At 35.0% G+C, this 21,765-nt stretch overlaps 1 protein-coding gene across 1 annotated transcript in view; it reads right to left on the bottom strand.

The window, feature by feature from the left end:
- The window catches only part of LOC127878803 (semaphorin-1A-like), a 55,308-nt gene that overhangs the window by 11,258 nt on the left and 22,285 nt on the right, over positions 1 to 21,765 (bottom strand). Inside the window, exons 6-8 of the mRNA XM_052425331.1 lie at positions 14,353 to 14,475; positions 11,180 to 11,224; positions 9,491 to 9,584 (exon numbers count right to left, since the gene is read on the bottom strand). Coding sequence (XP_052281291.1) covers positions 9,491 to 9,584; positions 11,180 to 11,224; positions 14,353 to 14,475 — 262 coding nt within the window. The remainder of the gene's footprint in view (positions 1 to 9,490; positions 9,585 to 11,179; positions 11,225 to 14,352; positions 14,476 to 21,765) is intronic.

Below are 21,765 nucleotides of genomic sequence, written 5' to 3'. Positions count from 1 at the left end.
CAACTCTCTGGACAAATTAACAAATCTGCAATAATTATCCTGTTACAATGTAATTACTGTAACTCAAGAACTAATTATAAAACAATTAAGAAAACAAACATAACTTTTCGGGAAACACTTCCAGCACAGCGCAGCAAAAAACACAACTTTGCAAATAATTGTTATTCAAAATGACTTAAGCATAATATGAGAGAATTTCAAAATAGTTGCATTAGGCTATGAAGCAATAGACAGATTTTCACATGCTAATGTAGTGTTTTATCCAGGCCGTTTTAGCGTGGCGCGGCGCCACGCCGCTTTTTTGAAGCGCCTCGCTGCCCCTTTCAAAGCAAATCAGCGCCAAATCGCTGCCCTTTTCAGAGGCCACCGCCCTGTTTTCCGCCTTGCGCGACCTTATTGATAACATCTTAATTGCCTCTTAACCAAGCTTCTAAGCCGACTTTTATCAGCGAAGATTCGCGCGGTTGTGAATACGTCATGTGTGAATAACCATGTGTCAATATCAATCGATAATTTCAGTGGCTTTGTAACACAAATCGGTCCGGAAACAATCGTGCACAGTTACATAGGAGACTTGATGAAAACCTCGATGTTATTCACGTGGAAATTGTGCATTTCATGCATTATTCAGTTATATCAAAACATTTATTTTTACGCGTAATTAAATTAAAAAAAAACAACACCAGTTGTATCTGTAAAATATTGATTTGATTTCAATTTAATGCAAAACAGTTTTAAGTTAATAAAAATTAATTTAAAACAGGGCTTGCACTAAGCGGCGTACGGCCGTATATTACGCCCGATAATTGTTTCCATACGCCGATTACAAAACCCCATGACGTCCACTGTACTTCCTGAAAATTGGCCATACGCCGAAAATAGCAACCCGTGACATATTAAAGCTGTCGATTAAAATAACGCTCCGCCTCCTATCCAATACAATTGGCGCAGGCTCATATTAAAGCTGTCGATTAAAATAACGCTCCGCCTCCTATCCAATACAATTGGCGCAGGCTCACAGTAGATGTGTGTTGATGAATTGTAGCAGACGACAATCTTAACACGTTTGCTGTTCACGGTTAGGCAGACCGCGCTTAATTGGAGCACGTGCTTGTTTATTGTCACGGTGTTTTGATTACAATAACGTGTGAATGTCGGCAAAGAAGTTGATACCCCGTCTTGGACCCTGTTTGACCAAAAGTTGTTAATTGTTGTAACAGTAGTAGGCCTGCACCATTGGTTCAATTAAGAACATTATGACCCGCTTGTAACTTGTCAAAATATGTTAATTGGCAAACACAGATATGAATTTTACAAAAATATTGAACTTGTACCACTTATCATTCGTGTTTAGAATGTCGCAACGTACGCTTTACGATTTTGGCATTCCACTTTCGACGAAACGTAAATTAGAAATTGATGCAAATTGCTTTGTAAGCAAAACAAGTTTATATCGGAGACCAATTAACGTGTATTGAATTAATTGACAATGAACAAAAGACAGTACGGCGCCGTTCCTAGTTACATTTTTTGCGAAATAAAATGTACACAATACAACACGTGGTCATGAAAACAATGACATTACGCAGAACTTTCTGACTATTCAACAAAGTGTTAGTGTTTGTGAATCTCCATTTAAGATGCATATAAAGGACTTGTTTGTGCAATGTGTGTAACGTTTTAAATATAAATAATTGTTTAAGAGGGTAACTCATTTAACAGTATTCTAAGACTTCTTTGAAAAGCTTTAGTTTGTATAAGATATATATCCTAATATGTTTAATCTTGTTTTTTGTTACTACATGAAAATATAAAACACATAATAAAATATACATTCTGGATTTTGTTGGTTTAATTATTCAACAATAAATCTCAAAACTATACATACAATGTTTGTGTGTAACAAAGCTTGTTATTAAGTCACTATACAGATATATGTGTGCCCTTTTTATGGATGTCGCGCGCTAAAGTGCCCTTTTTTGAAATTTTGCACCACGCCCTTTTTCCTTCCTGTATAAAACACTATAATGTTTAACATTTTGAGAACATACAACAATACAAAACAAAAAACAAGCAACAATTTTGTTTCTTAGGTAAAGTTTAATCACTGTAAAGAATTCAATGTAAGCTGTGGAGGATTCATATGTATTAATTCAATTCAAGCAAGTAATGCCCATGTATTCACACCAACAAAAAACTCAGCAATTTGGTGGTGTGAATTTCTCAAGGAAATAAATGAATGTCATTGGTCATAATTACAGGAGAAAATGTCAGCAGAACTCAGCTGAGAAATGGCTTAACTTTATGGTCATTAGGGTTGCAAGTCCCACAAATTACTTTAATGTGGACAAAACTTTCTCGCCCTAATATAGAGCATGCCTTTTACAACTGTCACAATAAGGAAAAGAAGAACACTGAGAGCTGCCGATGCATACAAATTAAAGGCAGGTCACACTCTAATTAATCTGAAAACCTTTACAGGAAACTAATTCAAATCTGACCTGAAGAGTGGTGTATAACCCTGGAGGTGACACACCACCTTATCTTGACACCTGGCAGTGTGCTTAAGAATTACTACAATAGGGTCTATTTGTATCAAAAGAAAAGCGATATTGTTCTCATTAGTAAGACTCTTATTAAGCTTTACATCTCAAGTGAAGGTAATGACCGTTGAATGATTTGATACATAATTAGAATCAAACATAAATTACTGATCAAATAAGTAAAATGTGTAAAATGGACTAAATTTCCAAACACCAATTAATTTAAATACTTTTAACTTTTAATGATGACAGTATTTATTTTTCCATAATCAAACACTTACCATGAGTCTTCAATATATTGCTGCATAGTTCAGTTTAAAACAAAACATAGGTACATTTTCAATCAATTCTCGCCATGGGGTTATGACAGCCGAGTGATCAGGATCTATCTGTACACAAATGGCTACCTTATTTGCCCATTTATCTTCCCTAACGACAGCTGCTATCACACTGCATAATTAAATCAAAGGCTTAAGTGTACACCCATGGGGGTAAGGGATAATAACATTGCCTTAAGATACAGTAGAACATTGTAGTAATCTGACTAAAATTGCTAGCTTTTTGCCCTCAAAGTGCTGATAATTTTGCATTTTTATCCTAATAAATTTACCTCTCTAAATTGTTTGTACAAAATGTCAATATCAAAGAAACTCATAAGATATTCAATAAGATACATCCTTCTACTGGGGTAAAGAAATTGTTTCTGGGGAAAGGTAGAGCATCAAAAGAAGCTCTGAAACGGTTGACACACTTTTTGTACAAGTAACTTCACAAAGACATCAGATGGTTAAGTGTATTGAATTTGTGAATCTGACAACACAACATGAAAGGTGTGACACTATGGCATGAGTGACATAGCATTTTCTGATCAGTAAAACATTCACAATATCTTGTTAAATGTATCAAATGGGTGCAAAAAAAGAATAACTGACATAGGATACAGATGGCAGGTCTTTGCATCATGTTACAGTTTGTGGGTCAGGCCACACCTGGACAAAGTACATTTAGAATTTGAAGAGGGCCATTTTGATTGCAAAGCCTGACCCAACCTAGAGCAGCGTGCTCCATTCTTTAATAAGACAGGATTACAGCACTACAGATTCAAGAGGCTAATAACCACTAAATCTCCATATCCTCAAGTACATAAAATTGTTGCTATGTAGACCAGCACATAGCAAATCATATGAGTTGAGTTAGTTGTGTAATATTACACTAGCATATAAGTATTAAATAAATTTTCTCATTAAAAAATACAGTGCTAAAAGTAAGAAAACGGCTTTAATGTTCATATGAGCAAGGTGACAAGTATTTCATTGTAATATAACGAAAGGATTCGTAGTCGAAATAGATGCTTTGCGTATTTTCACTGCTACAGTATAATTACCTCCCTTAGTTTTAAATTTGCCAGGTAAAGAATATGAAATTGTAACTTGTTCTTCATAAAGTAAGTTAATTGTATGGCTAAAAATAAGGTATTAAGCATTTAAAGAGTATTTGATATTTAAGGAATGTTTCTAGTAAAATCCGGCGTATATATTCGGCTAGTTTCTGTGTTAGTGAAGGAGAAATGCTGATCGGTGATCTCCGTAGAGTGCGGATGGAATTCGGAAACGTCGGTAGTTTCCGGATCGTGTCTTTCCGTTAGCTAGGTGGCGCTCTGTTCGCTAGTATATAAAAGGCTTGCAAATAGGCAAGTTAGGGGAGTCCTCCGGTGTATGCGAGCGGATCAACATCTGAAGAAAAGGGACGTTACTCTAAAAGAACAGTATTCTGGAGCAGTTGGGTATTTACGTTGGCTTCAAGCTTTAAACGGTGCTGCCCGGGCTGCAGAGTTCCTGTTTCTTGGAGAGGGTCTTCAGAGGGTTGGAATCTACGGACGTCGTACAAGGCAGTGACGGAAGCTTCACCTAAGGCCTTGGGGTGACGTGAGCCAGTGTCTTCGCGGAAGCCAGTAGCCTCACGGAGGCGGTGACATGTAGCTTCACGGAAGCCGGAGGATTCGTGGAAGGAACATCGGCATTGTGAGGCTGCGCACATAGCGCTCGGTGGCGGCCTCAGGAAATCGGTCGAAGGCATCGATTCCCCTCTTTTGGTCGCATTGTATATATTTAAGGCGACTCAATTACTCTTCATTTTCCAATCATAAGGCAGGTAGCCTGAGAAAAATTAGTTTTAATTCATTGTTATTTGTAATCGGCCTTCCGAGGGTTTCGGAAGGCACATCGTCATTGTGAGGCCGCGCACATAGCGCTCGGTGGCGGCCTCAGGTAGTCGGCCGGCTCGCGCTACAGTAATATGCTTATGTAAAATTAGCTTCTGTTTAATGTCTGCAACAAAACAGAACATGAAAGTGTCCCAACAAAGGCAATAAAGTGTGCTCAATTACACAATGTAATGAATACATTCACAGAAAAAAACAAAAACATCACTGACTCAAGTTATGTCAACCGTGTTCTTTTTTTAAACAAACCTAAATCTCTCAGTCTGAACTGATTGCAATACATCTCATCATTACTTCAGTAACTTTAAGATAACACCAGCTCAACAATAATTGGGTCTGTTTTGGTTGCTATCAAAATAAGTTTGTGGTTTGTGTCATTTAGCAGGTGGACTTGTATGTGGTTTATCTTTGCACCTTATAACATAATTGTCATCACTGCCAACCTGAAACTCATTAAAATAATAGCATTCAATAGACCATTAAGAATACACCTGGTCAAACTGACCTGTGTGGTCTACCATCAAGCATTAGGGGTACAGTGACCAACTATTTTCAATTTCCAACATGAAATGTGGCAACGATTTTTACTTTCAGTTTGATGCATAACAACATGAAAGTGTTACACACTACTATTGTTAACCTACTTCATCAATGTGCCTGTTGGTGGAGTGATGGACTAGTTTCCCAGGGTAGTGGGTCAGATTCCCATTCTATACTAAAATATTCCGGGATTATTTACTGGTGTAGTTGAACAACTATGATTGTGGTCAGGCAGAGGGGCTTGGATTAAGATTTGGTAAGTAACCTCGAAATACATTTCCTATTTGTGTTGTAAATAGTACTTTTGGCCTTTTGTAAGTAGCTTATGCAAAGGGTGTGGCAAATAAACAATCAGAGGTTTCATTTGGTGGAACAATAAACATATTCCTACTTTTGGGCTTTATCTCAACGTATGATGTAATCCAGAAATAATATCTTCTAACCAACAATGATTGCATTGGCCATTATTAAAATAATTTTGAAACTATAGGTTTTATAACAAGAGGTAATTACTTATATAGCGTGGCGATTTAAAATGCGTAACAGGATGTTTTTCAGTTGCATTAATGACTTCTGATTCAATGTATTAGTCACTCATTTCAACATTGACTTCATCATACATTAATGAATTTATGAAATTAAGAATTGAAATTTACCTAACAATAACCTTTCATTTAATGTTTGACCTTTCAAGCAGTATTTGGAAATGTTAAGTCGTGACTTACGATACACTGTCTTGTATTCAAACAAAGCTATAATAAACCATAAGCAGTATCAAGAATTGAGCATAAAACGGTTGTATATTTCCACATTAGATACAACAGTATGGGCTCATTTTACCTTCTTAATATCATACTAGACACATTTTATAGTCAAGTAATCATAGCTGAAGGGTTCCATATCATCACATTTTATAGCAAAATCTGTCTGAAAGGACACAAGTGTCACATGCTGGGCAATAACTCATGAAAATAGTTCTGGGTGGGTCAACATAATGTAACAAAATAGCAATTTATTTCATACAGCTATGGGAAAGTGTTGTTAAAAAAAAGAACTTTATCATTTGTAACCTTATTTTTTTCTTATCATTTTTTGACATTGCACTTTACAATCTTGGTGTAAAGCACGATACGCGCAACATTTCCCTGGGTTTTCAAGCATAGAGAAATGCTATAAGAATTTCTTAAATATACAATGCCCTGACAGGGGATTGAAACTGGGACATCTGGATTGGTAGCCCAGTGTTTAACCTAGCTTGACCACCGCGCTATCCTTCCTAAAAAATGATGCAAGCTGTAAGGTTCACATAAACGTACATGTTCAAGAAAAAGCAAGAGAGTTTCTATGACTTGGTTTACTGTCATGACATAGTATACTAATTTTGGTGAATAAGTCATACGGGGAAAATAATTAACAAGTAATACACCCATGAGTGAAATGATAGGAAACAAGAGGATATCACTTATAGATTCTTACTGATTGTAATCTTATTTGATCAGGATTGGTATCAAATCAATCAATTGTAATAAAATATCAATAATACTAAGTTATCGCCAAGACAATCCTACTAGAGTAGTAAACAGACATAAAACCTTGAAATAATTATGTTATTAATTTGAATCAAAACTAATAAACTCAATTATTTAAAGGATTCCAGTAAGTTTGGTTTCACCCACACACTGTATAAAACTAATAAATCTATATTCTAAGGCTATATATGTAAGCAAGAGAATTTGAATAACAAGGAGAAATAACAGCTACGTCATAGAACTTAATCAAGATTATAATGATACTCTTACTTGATTTACTTCAAGGGAAGTGTTACACAACCAGATGATAGTATTTCCAAATGGACATTTTACTACTTAATGCCAGTATACAGCTCTCTTACTTCTATTTGTAGATCTTAAAGTATATTCAAGAGACAGGAGTGGCCATACATCAAGCAAATAACTGTACTGTTTCTCACTCACTCTCTTCCTCATATCTTAGTTTCAAGATAAAGTATATTACACCATGTATTGAACATTCAATACATCTGCCCATGTTATTTAGCTTCAGACTTAAAATATTTAGTGCAGATGGGATAAAGTATGGTGTCCATCATAACATGTGGACTGTCAGTAACCTTTAGTGAGTGTTTTTCATTTGATAGGAATATTAAAGTCCAATACAAAACCTTTGCTTAAAAAGGGTAAAACAGGTATGTATAGCCCTGTTAAATAACCAACAAGAAATTTAATGTCTTTTAACAAGACTATGGGTGTTGAAATTAACACTGGTGAGAATTTTATCCAAGGTATACAACAGAGGGACAAAGATGATTGGTTACATTTCTAACTCTCTGACCACTAATTTTCCCTTGGTGTGACTGAAATGTCTTTTATTTCACACAGTCATGACAGTTAGCGACTTGCTTCACAACATGATCATTACTGCCAGACGAAGTGCAACATAATTATCACCCATACCAAAAACCCTCTTCTTTAGCCAACAAATTCAATGCAATCTGAACAAATCTGCAGTCATCAGCGTCCATTTTCGCCACTAATTGACCGCTAGACTAATTGTACGTTGTTACTGCATATGACAGACTGTCAAACAGTGGCATAGGAGAATTCATTCATATGTTTGGACATCAGACATCATGTGTTGAACAGCCTAGGGCCGATGACAGCGTGCTGGTCATTCATGGCCAATCTAATCTGATAAAATCTTAAATAGTCCGCCATAATGAGATATAGAGTAAATCAGTGCAAATGATTTGAAGTTGATGGTCAATTACTGCACATTTTGTGATGCACTCTTCTTTAACTCACCCTAAGGCAAAGGTACACTTGTTTGAAGAAATATTGACATTTTATTATGTATGCCAATTAATAGTGACTACTTTGATCAGCAGCAATTATTATAAGAGATGACACAACAATGGTGACCACTGCACCCAATTAAAGCAACAAGTTTTCAGGGTTGTAATTACATTTTTATGTCAGGCATAAAGGGTTAAATGGCTAAAATAAACTACCATAAGAAAGTTTGTTTAAACTTTGGCAGTAAAGCGGTAATGACATGCTTGAGGTTGCTGTGATACCAGTAATTATGGAAATGCTGTCATAACAGTAAATATACTGTTACACCTGTCAATGATGCAGTCTTATGAGTAACAAGATGTGTTTGTGAAACACAATGTCCCCCTATATGATGTTTGACATTGTAGGATGACCTTGACCTTGTGAAGGATGACCTTGACCTTGACCTTTCACCACTCAAAATGTGCAGCTCCATGAGATACACATGCATGCCAAATATCAAGTTACTATCTTCAATATTGCAAAAGTATTCATAAAATAAGTGATTTGGGCCACATATATTTGACCTCTGACCTTGAAGGATGACCTTGACCTTTCACCACTCAAAATGAGCAGCTCCATGAGATGCACATGCATGCCAAATATCAAGTTGCTATCTTCAATATTGCAAAAGTATTCATAAAATGAGCGATTTTGGCCACATATAATTGACCTCTGACCTTGAAGGATGACCTTGACCTTGACCTTTCACCACTCAAAATGTGCAGCTCCATGAGATACACATGCATGCCAAATATCAAGTTGCTATCTTCAATATTGCAAAAGCATTCATAAAATGAGCGATTTTGGCCACATATATTTGACCTCTGACCTTGAAGGATGACCTTGACCTTGACCTTTCACCACTCAAAATGTGCAGCTTCATGAGATACACATGCATGCCAAATATGAAGTTGCTATCTTCAATATAGCAAAATTATTGCAAAATGTTAAAGTTGGCGCAAACAGACAGACCAACAGACCAACAGACCAACAGACAGACCAACAGACAGACCAACAGACCAACAGACAGGGCAAAAACAATATGTCCCCCACTTCTATAGTGGGGGACATAAAAATAGCCATGAAGATATACCAGTAAATACGGCAGTGCAGTCCTTTATGTACAGACAGCAGTGCTGTTATACCATTAAATATGGCAGTGCAATCTTACCATTAGATATTGCAATTATGTACTACCAGTTAATAGGGCAGTGCAAACGTACCATTAGATATTGCAATTCTGTACTACCAGTTAATAAGACAGTGCAGTCCCAGACTGTACATACGGCGGTGCTGTTATAGTCCATTTAATATGGCAGTGCATGCAATCTTACCAGTAAATATGGCAGTGCTGTTGTGCTCAGGGTCGTACGGTGAGGCTCCAACCCCGTCAAACTCCTTTGTGGTCTCAAACCCTGGGGCCTGGGCCTGCAATACAACACACAGTCACTGTGTTTGTAGGAAACCCTCATGTTGAGCACCATTCGAAAAGCACAACACAAATTTGGATATTGGTTGAGTAATTTCCAATTAAGTTATAATTCTATATGCATATTTTTATCTTAACCAATAAGACTTCTATGACAATAATGTTGCTGCACATGTATAAAACATTTTCATTGTAATGAATTCCTAACTATTTTCTTCATTTATGTATAATATATGCAAGTACTTGTCCAAGGTTAAGAACAATAATGAATATCAAGTCCATACAAAACAACAATATAATGAAACTCAAAAATAAGCATTAGTTAGCAAGATAAAATGTACCTACATTCTGTTTAATTAAATGCATACTGTGGAGAAGTGTAGATTCAATCATATTTACATCAATGACAAGGGAATGCAGAAAAAAACACAGTTTTTCTCTCAAATCTTCATGCTACACATTGTTTTCCTTGCATTTTAAATTTCCAGCCATGCAGTGTCAGTAATGGAAAAGAGGTGTGGAAACGAAAATAAGACATTCTTGGCATGGTAACTCAATTTTCATGCTGTCTCTAGCTACAATAAACAGCAAGTAATCTAGAAAATTGACTTGGAACTCTTTCTTTCATATCCCATAACTCAGTTTACATTTTTCATTCACAGGAACAATTGAATAAAGAAGTTTCACAGTTTTTATTTCAGGATGATTAATAATAATAACAGAGGACTAAAGTGGCGGTGTTGGTGGAAGAGTCAACACCGAGCTTTTTCAACAGAATAGACTGCATCATTGATTGTGTTGATTAACTTTGTGTTTTCCTGTATAATTAATGTTGCTGCTAATTGATGTGATAATGAAGATTAATATTGTCATTAAAGAATGGATTTAGTAAAGAAGACAGCAAAACCTAAAAAGTTTCCAATTCCAAACACTCTTAACCGTGCACACAAACATCAAAATGCAAAGCCAAAATCGAAAAAACTTTAATTGTGTACGATCATTGCCATGGCACGTGACATCCTTTCCATAATTAAAAGTTGAGGAATACCAAATCATTTAAAGATGTCATCAAAGTGTAAAAATAATTGTATTTCTCCATTATGTTTGTGTACCAGGCAGGTAAAGAAATGTTAGAAACAATGGAAATAGAATCATAAGCATCCGTCCTGTGTATGATAAGTCTCCATATATAATGTCATAACGAAAACAATGTTCTTCATTCTCAAAATGACATTTTAAGTATTTATGTTCATGAACTTTAATAAATCTTCTATCAATATTTTGTTTTTCTCCAGAATATTAAAAACCAATATATAAAACATCACCTGTGGTTAGTTAATACCTTTACAGCAGCATACATGGAATAATGAACATGGCTATATTGTGTAATCAGGTACATTAATGTGATTATTTTTTCAGTGTATCGGTATATAAATAATGTAGTATGAGTTGATAAGATGCAAGCGGTCGAAACAGAGAAAATCAACAGCACGGTTTAGTTTTGTTTAATTGCGACAAGACGCTATGTGTTGGAACAGTCACATGCAGGAAATGACACGCTAAAGATCACGACACAATGTTATTGTTTGAGTACCTGCTCCGTTACGTCTTCTGTAACGTTCAAGTCGACTTCTCGATACTAGAATTTGAAAGACAGCAAGTCTGTACATTAACAATTTAAGTTTAGATAGTCCTTATGCCTAGTTCTAATCAGGAATATTTTACATTAAAATTCTTTTGTATTTATTGTGTTTTTTTTATGCATTTTCAAGCGTTTTCTTGTCTTAATATCAAACCTCTGATATTCAGCATCAATCGTAATTATTCTTTTTTTCCATTCATTTACATAATGAATTTTAAGTTTCAAACGACTTTTAAAACGCTCCAAAATATTTTAAAGGCTGTTATGCGTTCTGGTTAAAATGCTTTAAACACTTAATTTGTTTTTCCTTTCATATAATTATTGTCTTAAATGTACATTAGAATTCAATAATTTTGTACTTCTGGATGTGACTTGTGAAATGAGTTGTGCTCTGAGAACACAGGCTAAATACATGCACGTAAAATGTAGTCACAAATGAACAAGGGCTGTTTGTAAAACATGCATGCCCCCCATATGGGCTGTCAGTTGTAGTGGCAGCCATTGAGTGAATACGTTTTTTGTCACTGTGACCTTGACCTTTGACCTAGTGACCTGAAAATCAATAGGGGTCATCTGCCAGTCATGATCAATGAACCTATGAAGTTTCATGATCCTAGGCCAAATTATTCTTGAGTTATCAATAGGAAACCATTTTACTGTTTTGAGTCACTGTGACCTTGACCTTTGACCTAGTGACCTGAAAATTAAAAGGGGTCATCTTCCAGTCATGATCAATGTACCTATGAAGTTTCATGATCCTAGGTGTAAGCATTCTCGAGTTATCATCCGAAAACCATTTTACTAGTTCGAGTCACTGTGACCTTGACCTTTGACCTAGTGACCTGAAAATCAATAGGGGTCATCTGCCAGTCAAGATCAATGTTCTTATGAAGTTTCATGATCCTAGGCCTTAGCATTCTTGAGTAATCATCCGGACACCATTTTACTGTTTTGAGTCACTGTGACCTTGACCTTTGACCTAGTGACCTGAAAATCAATAGGGGTCATTTGCCAGTCATGATCAATTTACCTATAAAGTTTCATGATCCTAGGTGTAAGCATTCTTGAGTTATCATCAGGAAACCATTTTACTATTTCAAGTCACTGTGACCTTGACCTTTGACCTAGTGACCTGAAATTCAATAGGGGTCATCTGCCAGTCATGATCAATGTACCTATGAAGTTTCATGGTCCTAGGCCTAAGCATTCTTGAGTTATCATCCGGAAACCATTTTACTATTTTGAGTCACTGTGACCTTGACCTTTGACCTAGTGACCTGAAAATCAATAGGGGTCATCTGCCAGTCATGATCAATGTACCTATGAAGTTTCATGATTCTATGCCTAAGCATTCTTGAGTTATCATCAGGAAACCATTTTACTATTTCAAGTCACTGTGACCTTTGACCTAGTGACCTGAAAATCAATAGGGGTCATCTGCCAGTCATGATCAAGGTACCTATCAGATTTCATGATCCTAGGCCTAAGCGTTCTTGAGTTATCATCCGGAAACCATCTGGTGGACGGACGGACGGACCGACCCATGGACCGACCGACCGAAATGTGCAAAACAATATACCCCCTCTTCTTCGAAAGGGGGCATAAATATTCTATAAAAGTGGAAAGTGTTGTCCCTGATTAGCCTATGCAGACTGCATGAATTATGTTTGTGCAGAGCGCAGCTCATATATTTATAAACCTTTTTTTTTCATACAAATTTTTCACTGTATTATGTGAAGTTGGAATAAGACATCAACTTGGGAATAAATTGTGTTTTTTCAACTGCGCATAATATGCAGTTTTACATGTTGTATTAATTTAGTTTGACAAATTATAATTAAAATAGACACTTGCATATATAATAGCTTCATTTTAATTGATTTTACTACAAAACTGGATTTTTTATGATTTTTTTTTTATCCATATAAAATAAAACTGTGTCCATGCCGCGCATGAACACAGTTTTAAAATACAGTTAAAATGATAAAAATACAATTACTGTTAATGAAAAAGTTATGAAAAATTGCTTATTAAGCTTGAAGTATAGATAAAATATTACAAAAATAAATTCAGATCTTGAAATGATTAGTTTTGTTTGAGATCACCAAAAGGATATCCATTCCAAGTTTGATATCTTATTCCAATTTCACATAATACAGTGTTATTAAATTTATTCAAATATGGCTTGAAATAATCTCATTTTTTTCAAATTTGTATGACCATGGTAATCACTAACATGTTGTTTTAAGTTCTTCATTTTGTACACATTAAAAGTAGCATCACTGTTTAATAATTCATGCCTTTGATGGTGTTTATGAATCTCAACCATTTTATCGAATAGCCTCTCAAAAAATTAATGTACATAAGTAATTTTATTACACTCACCCTTCAGATATATTTTTAGTGTTAATGTTTTTTTTATTCCACAAATTTAAGTTTCCTTAGCAATTGCTTATGATAAATATATCTTGTTTTATGAATGGCATATTTTACGTTAATGATCATACATTGATATGCTGTGTGCAGTCAAGGGCCCATTACCAACATAAACAATTTGTATTAATATCCAACACATGTCACAACAAAACTCATAACTGCAAACGTCAGTACTTGAAGCTACTTCAGATCCCATGAAACCAAGTACCAAACCAGCATATTCTGCAATAACTTATGAATGGCTCTCCTGGGATGAAAACTATACTTATCAATTAACTTACCATTCACAACTTTTCTCATGCATTAAATGGATGAAATTTCCAAGTTTATATAATAACAGTCATTTCCACCCAAGCAACCTCTGAAGCCCAGAATTTTATAAACAACTGGCACACAGACTTTGTGCCAATAAATCAAACATAATTGACGCCATAGACAAATGAAAGTGTTACTTCAGGCATATAAGGGCTTAGGCACAATTAACTCGTTTATTAAGTACTAATTTGTCAATGGGAGTTAATTCCAATGTATACTCAAAAACGGTTCTTTTTTTTAAATGATGAACACCCATTCAAACGGCATGTAATCAGTGTTTTGTTCTAAACAGACATTTTTTTCAATGTAACATTTCAGAATACAAAATTTCATTAAAATCATGAACCCAACTTAACAGTTCCACAGGAACTTACTGGATAGTCAGCGTGCTTGTATTCGTATATTCTGCACTTTGGGCTGAAGGCATTTGTACCACACACATAGTACTTTTCCCCTTCCATCTTTCCCAGGACTTTGATGAAGTTCTGGCATTTGTCCTGAAAATATGAAAGTAGCAATCTGTAACAATAACAGATGACATGAAAATATCAATCCCATAAAGCTTAACTAATTACTTAACCCATTTATGCCTAATGGACTCTTCCATCCTTCTAAATTGGATCAATTTATTATCAAAATAAGGGATGTCTAGTAAATTTATTTCTATATTTAGAACATTTCGTACAGAAATTTTTTTAAGCAAACAGTGCAGACCCAGATGAGACGCCGCATCATGCGGAGACTCAATTGGGTCTACGCTGTTTGCCAAGGCCTTTTTTCTAGACGCTAGGCATCAATGGGTTAAATTTATACATTGTTGATTTCTGTTTATGTTACTTTCAAGTCTTCTAAAGCAACACTTTTCTATTTTTGTACTATGTGTGACTGAGTGTAATCTGCTCTGTGCTATAATATATCAAATAAGGACAAATATGTACACTATCTGTATAAAATATGTATAATATCTGTATTACTCAATGTCAAAAACAAAACAATATTAATGGCTGCAAAAAAACGAATTAAGTAAACGAAGCCATGTGACTCAGTTTCACGTGAAAGTATTCCCATACATCACATGAACCCATTAACCATCTTAACCCATTTATGCCTAGCGTCTAGAAAAAAGGCCTTGCCAAACAGCGTAGACCCAGATGAGACGCCGTATGATGCAGCGTCTCAACAGGGTCTGCGCTGTTTGCTTAAAAGAATTTCTATAAGAAATATTCTAATTATAGAAATAAACATACTAGACATCCCTAATTTTGGAAATAAATTGATCAAATTTAGAAGGATGGGAGAGTCCACTAGGCATAAATGGGTTAATGTTTATAACATACTTAAATTACAACAAAACAAACTAAACAAATAAATGTGTTTTGATCAAAACCATGAACAGTTACTTTAACTCTATTCATAACATCACAAACATACTATGCATGAGGGAGTCCAAATGGTTTGCAACATGGAAACAATGCTTAAATAACTGAAACAGCAGCATCCCGCATTTGCAAAGCTTTCTGGCACCATTTTTTGAAGCCTAAATGTCTGGTTTAATCACACATGTGTAGAAATAACATGTCATTTCCATTGTCAATACAACCACAACTGCAGTAACACCCCATGCAAACATTATGACAGACATGATGCATTTACATTAATGTAAAGGTTACCTTGTTTTCCCTGCCTAATAGAAATAGTTTTGATAGAACATTTGCTTGTAATTTTTTGCAAGGTTTTTTTTCGTTAGAGCTTTTCTCAACCCTGCTTAAACAATTCCTACATTGCATGCACGCATGTTTTAGAATTGCCTGACTATTCTGGGGGTTTTAAAGATTGATGTTTCATAACCCAGGAGACATTATAATGTTATTTTTGTTAAACATGCAAGCATTTTTGATGAGCATGCAACTGCAAGAGTGAATTTCAATGAATTTCTACAGTCATTAAGTTAGATGAACCTTATAAAAGCCTTTGGCTGGGGTAATTGTGGAACACTTTACTCTTGGCCTGGGTGTTGAAAGACAGTGACAGCAAAAACAGAGCACCATCCCGAGATATCAAATCATGACTGGCACACTCCCAGTACTGTTAACTGATAAACCAATCAGGCAGGGTGAAGCAGACAATGGCCCTCACTGGGCTGTCAGAATGGGTCCATATTGTGCAGTATCAGACACTGACACTAATGCAGTAATTGGATGAAGAGTGTCTGTTGTCTTAGCTCATTTGTTATTTAAGATTTAAAGCAGTAGGCCACAAGATGACACGAGTGTGAAATCCTTTACCAGAGAATATCTCAGTGTAAACTAGTTAATAATACCAAACCATAGTTTTCTGTGGACTGACAAAGTTATGCATTGAAATTGGACATAATGTTTACAGAAAATGTAAAAGCTTCACATGTCCAAATAATAACATTAATAAAATTGTGTACAAAGTGTGCAATATTTTATTACAGGGTAAAATAGCCATGTAGAAAAGATAAAGACAATACTTGTTAGAATTAATTTTCATTGCCAATATGACTACAAAATTCCTCCCAAGGCTTCAATATAAATTGCCAATTAACTGCTGATGCCTATAAAAGATGTATCAGGAAACATCATAGACCGGGCATCACCTTGAAAAGGCACTCGATCTTCCCCAATCTGGCACCAATCAATCCACATTACAGCCAATATTGCCAAAGTACACTGATGGAGAGGCAATCAACAGCTCATAATGGGGGGCCATGCTCAAGATATATCAGTGGAACTAGCAGCATTCCAAGGAGCTGTCAATACATTATCTGCCCGAATTCCTGCAGTTCCAATCAACCACCCATATATTTGCCCCCTCTTGGCCATAAGCGGGGAAGTCAATGAGAGTGCCTGTCCTGAGGCAGCAAGCAATATCCACAGACAATTAAGCTGATCCTCCATATATTGACACCCCTTTGTCGTTTTCCAAGGAGCTGTGCAAACATTATACTTCACATAATATTTCACTATCAAATTGTATGGCATTGCTTTCTCGAAGACACTTAGCAAAAACCAAAACAACAAAAACGAAAAAGTGATTGCACAATCTGGGAACTGCAGGGGAAACTCTGCAGATACCAGATTGTGGCAGGCCATAAAACACGTTTTTTTTTCAAGTATTTTTTGTTCATATCCTGAATGTAAGGGGTTAAAAAAATCACATTCTCTAGTATTCTTCTCACAAACACCCTATTTTAATGGTAAAACAAAGAAACCAGTCATTAATTTTCTGTTGTTTAAGTTTTTTCTCAGACAACCGCACAGTGATAGTTTATAATGAGGACAAAGCAGAATCTATAACTGACTTCCTTTAGGCTTTGCCAGAAATACGAATAATTTCATTATAACAAATATCCAAGACATTTGTCCATAGAGAGCCAGAATGTGTCATTATCCTGTATGCAAACAAGACTGATACAGCCTTATAGCAATCAATCAACACTTTGTATTGTTGACAAGTCGCCACAGACCAGCGTTTCACAAGAACATCTTTGTTCATCACAATAGAAAACTGAAGCAGTTTTTAATGATCAATTTGTTGTTTCTACTGTCCAAACTGTATTTAACTTTTTGCACAATAATGCTACCGTAAATGTATCTCAAAAAAAAAAAGAAATAAAATCTGAAATTTTGATTGTCTTATTTTTTGTGAAAATATGTTAAGGTAATCAAAGAAAGCATTGTAAGTACTTCAGAGGAACGGAAGTATGTTCTAGAACCATTTGTATGTCTAGTTTAACATCAATTATGCAATAATGCCATAAAAGGCAGAAACAAGTTTATTCCCTTGACGTTGCTTTTCTATTTTAAGCAGATTTAGTTTACCGTACAATTACACTTACATAATTGACTTGCAATTAGAGCAGTTGCAAGACATAAATTCATTGTGCTTGAACTGGCATCCCCTGAGAAATTCACATAAATTTATGACATGGAAAAGCAGTTAGTTCAGTAGAACATTTACCACCGATATTTCCAAGAAGCTCTATTTACATTTTAAGGCTATTTGGGGATTTACCATAACAAAAAATGATCAGTCATATACATGCAATCTTTACTGAAATCCCATTTTGTGAATGCACCATAAGAAGTTAAACGGCATAATCATGTAAATAAGGATGAATCATAACCTTCTGAAGGCAAAAAAATAATAATTTGTACCATTTTCTGCTTTAATAACATCAAATGTACATAATAACCATCAATTTGTTGTTACATGGAATCAAGAAGGTCTACAGACAATTCTATCCCAAAGAAATACAATTTAGCTTTGTCAATTTAATGGCAGCAAATCCAACCAAATTCAATAATTTCATTTAGCAACTATTGGCAAATATGTTTAATGTACTTTTCTCACATAGTTGCAAATTACCCGTTAACAAAGCGAGTCAACAGCCAACCCTATGAACATCGTGACCTGACACAAGTTTTCAAACATGTTCTTACAATGCAGCATTGTTGTTATTGCAAAAGAAAAACATAATTAGTTGTGAATTCTGTATTTGAAACTGGTTAAACAAATGATTACTTCTGTCAAGGAAAGAATTTAACATTAAACTCTGCAGGAAATAGGAATTGCAACCACTGCAAAATCAATGGATTGATTACAGGTGCTGAACACTGTTTGCACAATAACAGCCGCATTTTTCACACTTGGCGAGTACTTGAAACTCTTTAAACAGTAGGCTTGATCTGTTCAAACAAGTTATTTCTGCAAAAAGACAGTAATCCTGCAAACTGACATATAAACATGTTCACCCTTTGCAAACTTTACAAACCATCTTAGGAGCAAATGCTTGAAATATTACAGTGGTGCTACTGTGAAGGTAGACCTTTGATGCTTAAGTAACAATTAATTGCACAGCAGACTTTTGATGCTTTAAGGTTCATGTGCAATAACTGTTTTGGAGTCATAATGCAGCAAATCTACATTTTTAATTATAATCACATCAATTATATCTGATTCATGGTGTTTATGTAGTAGATTAGCTGCATTGACCATTTACTGACAACTATGTGTACAAGCATAGAAAATAGATGTAATTTTGAATACAAAATGTATTGTTCAACATGGATTTCCATAAGTTCGCATGGTTTTGCCTTATTTATTGTGCGTTCGTGCCATAGCAATGGTTCACTTATGTGCAGTGTTTGAGTATTGTTCATCATGCATTTTGCTTTAATTGTTAAATCATCCTTAACGCAAAAATGTTACCACACTTACGAGACACAGGTTTGAAACTGGTTCTAAGTGTCACCGAAATAAAATAAAGGATTGACAAAAGTTAAGTGCATAAAATGATGGCCCATAGATAACATTTCCATTTCTGTCTTATACATTCTAAGAAATTCTTTCCTTGTTGGCCTCCATTCAATGAACACTCCCTCTTCCTCAATTTACCAAGAATCAAGGCAGCCGCTCATTGTTGTGCACATTGTTTCTTGAACCATAATGGTGCGCCAGAGTTTTCACTTCAATCCCTTCAATCAATGCAAGAAAATAGTGTTATCTTTTCATTAGCAGCTTGTCATAGGACCCAATGGCATTTTCCTATAGCTTAGGATGGGTTGCATACAACTAAATCCAAATCAATGTTTCCATTAGGTTTCATAATGAAGTAAGAGTAAGTCCTTAGGAAATGTGGCATATGCAGCCATGGCCTAATCTTACAGCAAATCCTAAAAGGCAGATGAAAACGATGTAAGTATTTAATTTAACATTTGTGAATACACTTTCAACAGGAAAAACACATACATGCATACGAAACAACGACAGATATAAATATATAAAGATAAATTAAACAGTCACCATAATGTAATTGAAACAGTTTGCTCAAAAGCACAATTTTTGGCTATTGTGTTAACTGTATTTAAGCAAAATGTTACAATTCTTTTTTTTGCAAACTCATGTAAATCGGTAAATTGCGTTAAGAGCAGCTATTTAAAGCGACAAATTGTATAACCATATACAAAATGACAAAAGATGTATGGATATATCGTCCATAGAGGATTAAAGCTGCATTTGATGTGTCCTGTGATCTTTGTTATAACAGCTTTGTCAAAGCTATTGGTTTCATCGATGTGGCTTAAAATATAACAGTATGGATTACAACTAATTGCTATTTCCCAACCATAATACAGTCATAATAGTCTGTTTTGAAAGAGATCCCTATTGCTGATAAGTATTGTTTTAATTTAACCACAAAGCTTCATGCAGTCCAAATCAACTGGGCCAATTACTGGTTGATATCACAGCATACTTAGTTTACCACATTAAAATAATGGCAATATGTTTTATAATATTGGCGTGTGCTACTAATAAAGTGCTGTATGCTATTGAAATGGAACCTTGTAATGGTGACAAATAATATCCCTTTGCATGCTGGGAAATTTGTCGTCTGCTAAAATGTCGTCTGCTGAATTTCTAAAATTAGCATTTTCTTCAATTTTTTTCAAAAAATATCAGAATAGCAAACAGTTTGGATCCTGATGATACGCCACGTTTTGTGGCGTCTCATCTGGATCCAAACTGTTTGCAAAGGCCTTCAAAATTCGGTTCCCGCACTGAAAGGGATATTCTTGTGAGTTTCTGATACAGATGCGTAACTATACTTTTTGTGTGTACCCAAATATTTTATCTATCTCTGGTAATGTACTTACATTTTAAGTACAAATTAAGAACTACTAAATTTAAGATATTTAATTAACAATCAAACTTATCGGTAAAGAATTATTAGCATTGGCCCCAAATTTCAAGTCGCTTAACATAATATGGGCTTTGTTTTCTTAAATACAATTTTTCATGAGTGACGAGTCACTGTGACACAACTTGGTACTCCAAATAGCAAACCAGGCTGGTAATCTATTTTCTTTCCTTGAATTTCACCCACGGCACTGTAAATGACAGCACTGTCTGAACAAGTTTTTTTACGTTGATTTTATGTGCATGATAATAAGCAGGTTACCAAATATATCCAGTCTGGCTAGATTACAGCACATATCAAATGTACAACAAAATTTACCTAGGCAAGATTAAACTGTAATAACATCCACTTGCCCATAAATCTGTTATAATAATCACCCCCCATAATTTAAGAATGACCCAGTTTTCTCCAAGCATAAGTGTTCTATTGTTTTCCCAAATAAAATAATGAAAGCCAGATTACAGATAACTTTTGTTTACTGCTCCTCAGGTGTGAGGTCACAATAGAAGCACATTTTGAAAACTTTCTGCAGCTTTACATAGTCACCCCAATCAAGAACTTAATTGGTTAAATAATAAAATGAATTCAATACAAATATATTAAAGCAAATTTTTTTAAGCATATAATATAGACCAATTGAAAGTTAGCCACCATTTATAAAGTAATATACTTAGATGATTTGCATGCATTCATGATTACTTATAATATGATAATGTGCATTACAAGGAATAGAAACTTAATAAGTAATTGCCAAATTATCTTTAAACTTCGGAACTTTTCTTCTCAGGGTAGTATTTTATTTCTACAATAATAGTTACGTAATTTGCCATCTTAACTGCGTATAAAATATATTACCAAATAGATGTTTCCCACGATTAAAGGACAACAACCTTCCATCTTTTATTTATTTTCTCAAGAGAAATGTCTTTATTTTCGGTCAAAAGTGTACGTAAATACATAATAATGTATGATTTGCTCACCTACTTTTACAGACATTGCTGTTTTCACAACGGAGATGATTTTAACTTATTTATAGAGATATTTCTGTTCTCTCATCATGCTC

Source organism: Dreissena polymorpha, chromosome 4, assembly GCF_020536995.1.
Source record: "Dreissena polymorpha isolate Duluth1 chromosome 4, UMN_Dpol_1.0, whole genome shotgun sequence".
NCBI classification, from domain to species: domain Eukaryota; kingdom Metazoa; phylum Mollusca; class Bivalvia; order Myida; family Dreissenidae; genus Dreissena; species Dreissena polymorpha.
This window is presented reverse-complemented; position numbering and strand designations above follow the sequence as displayed.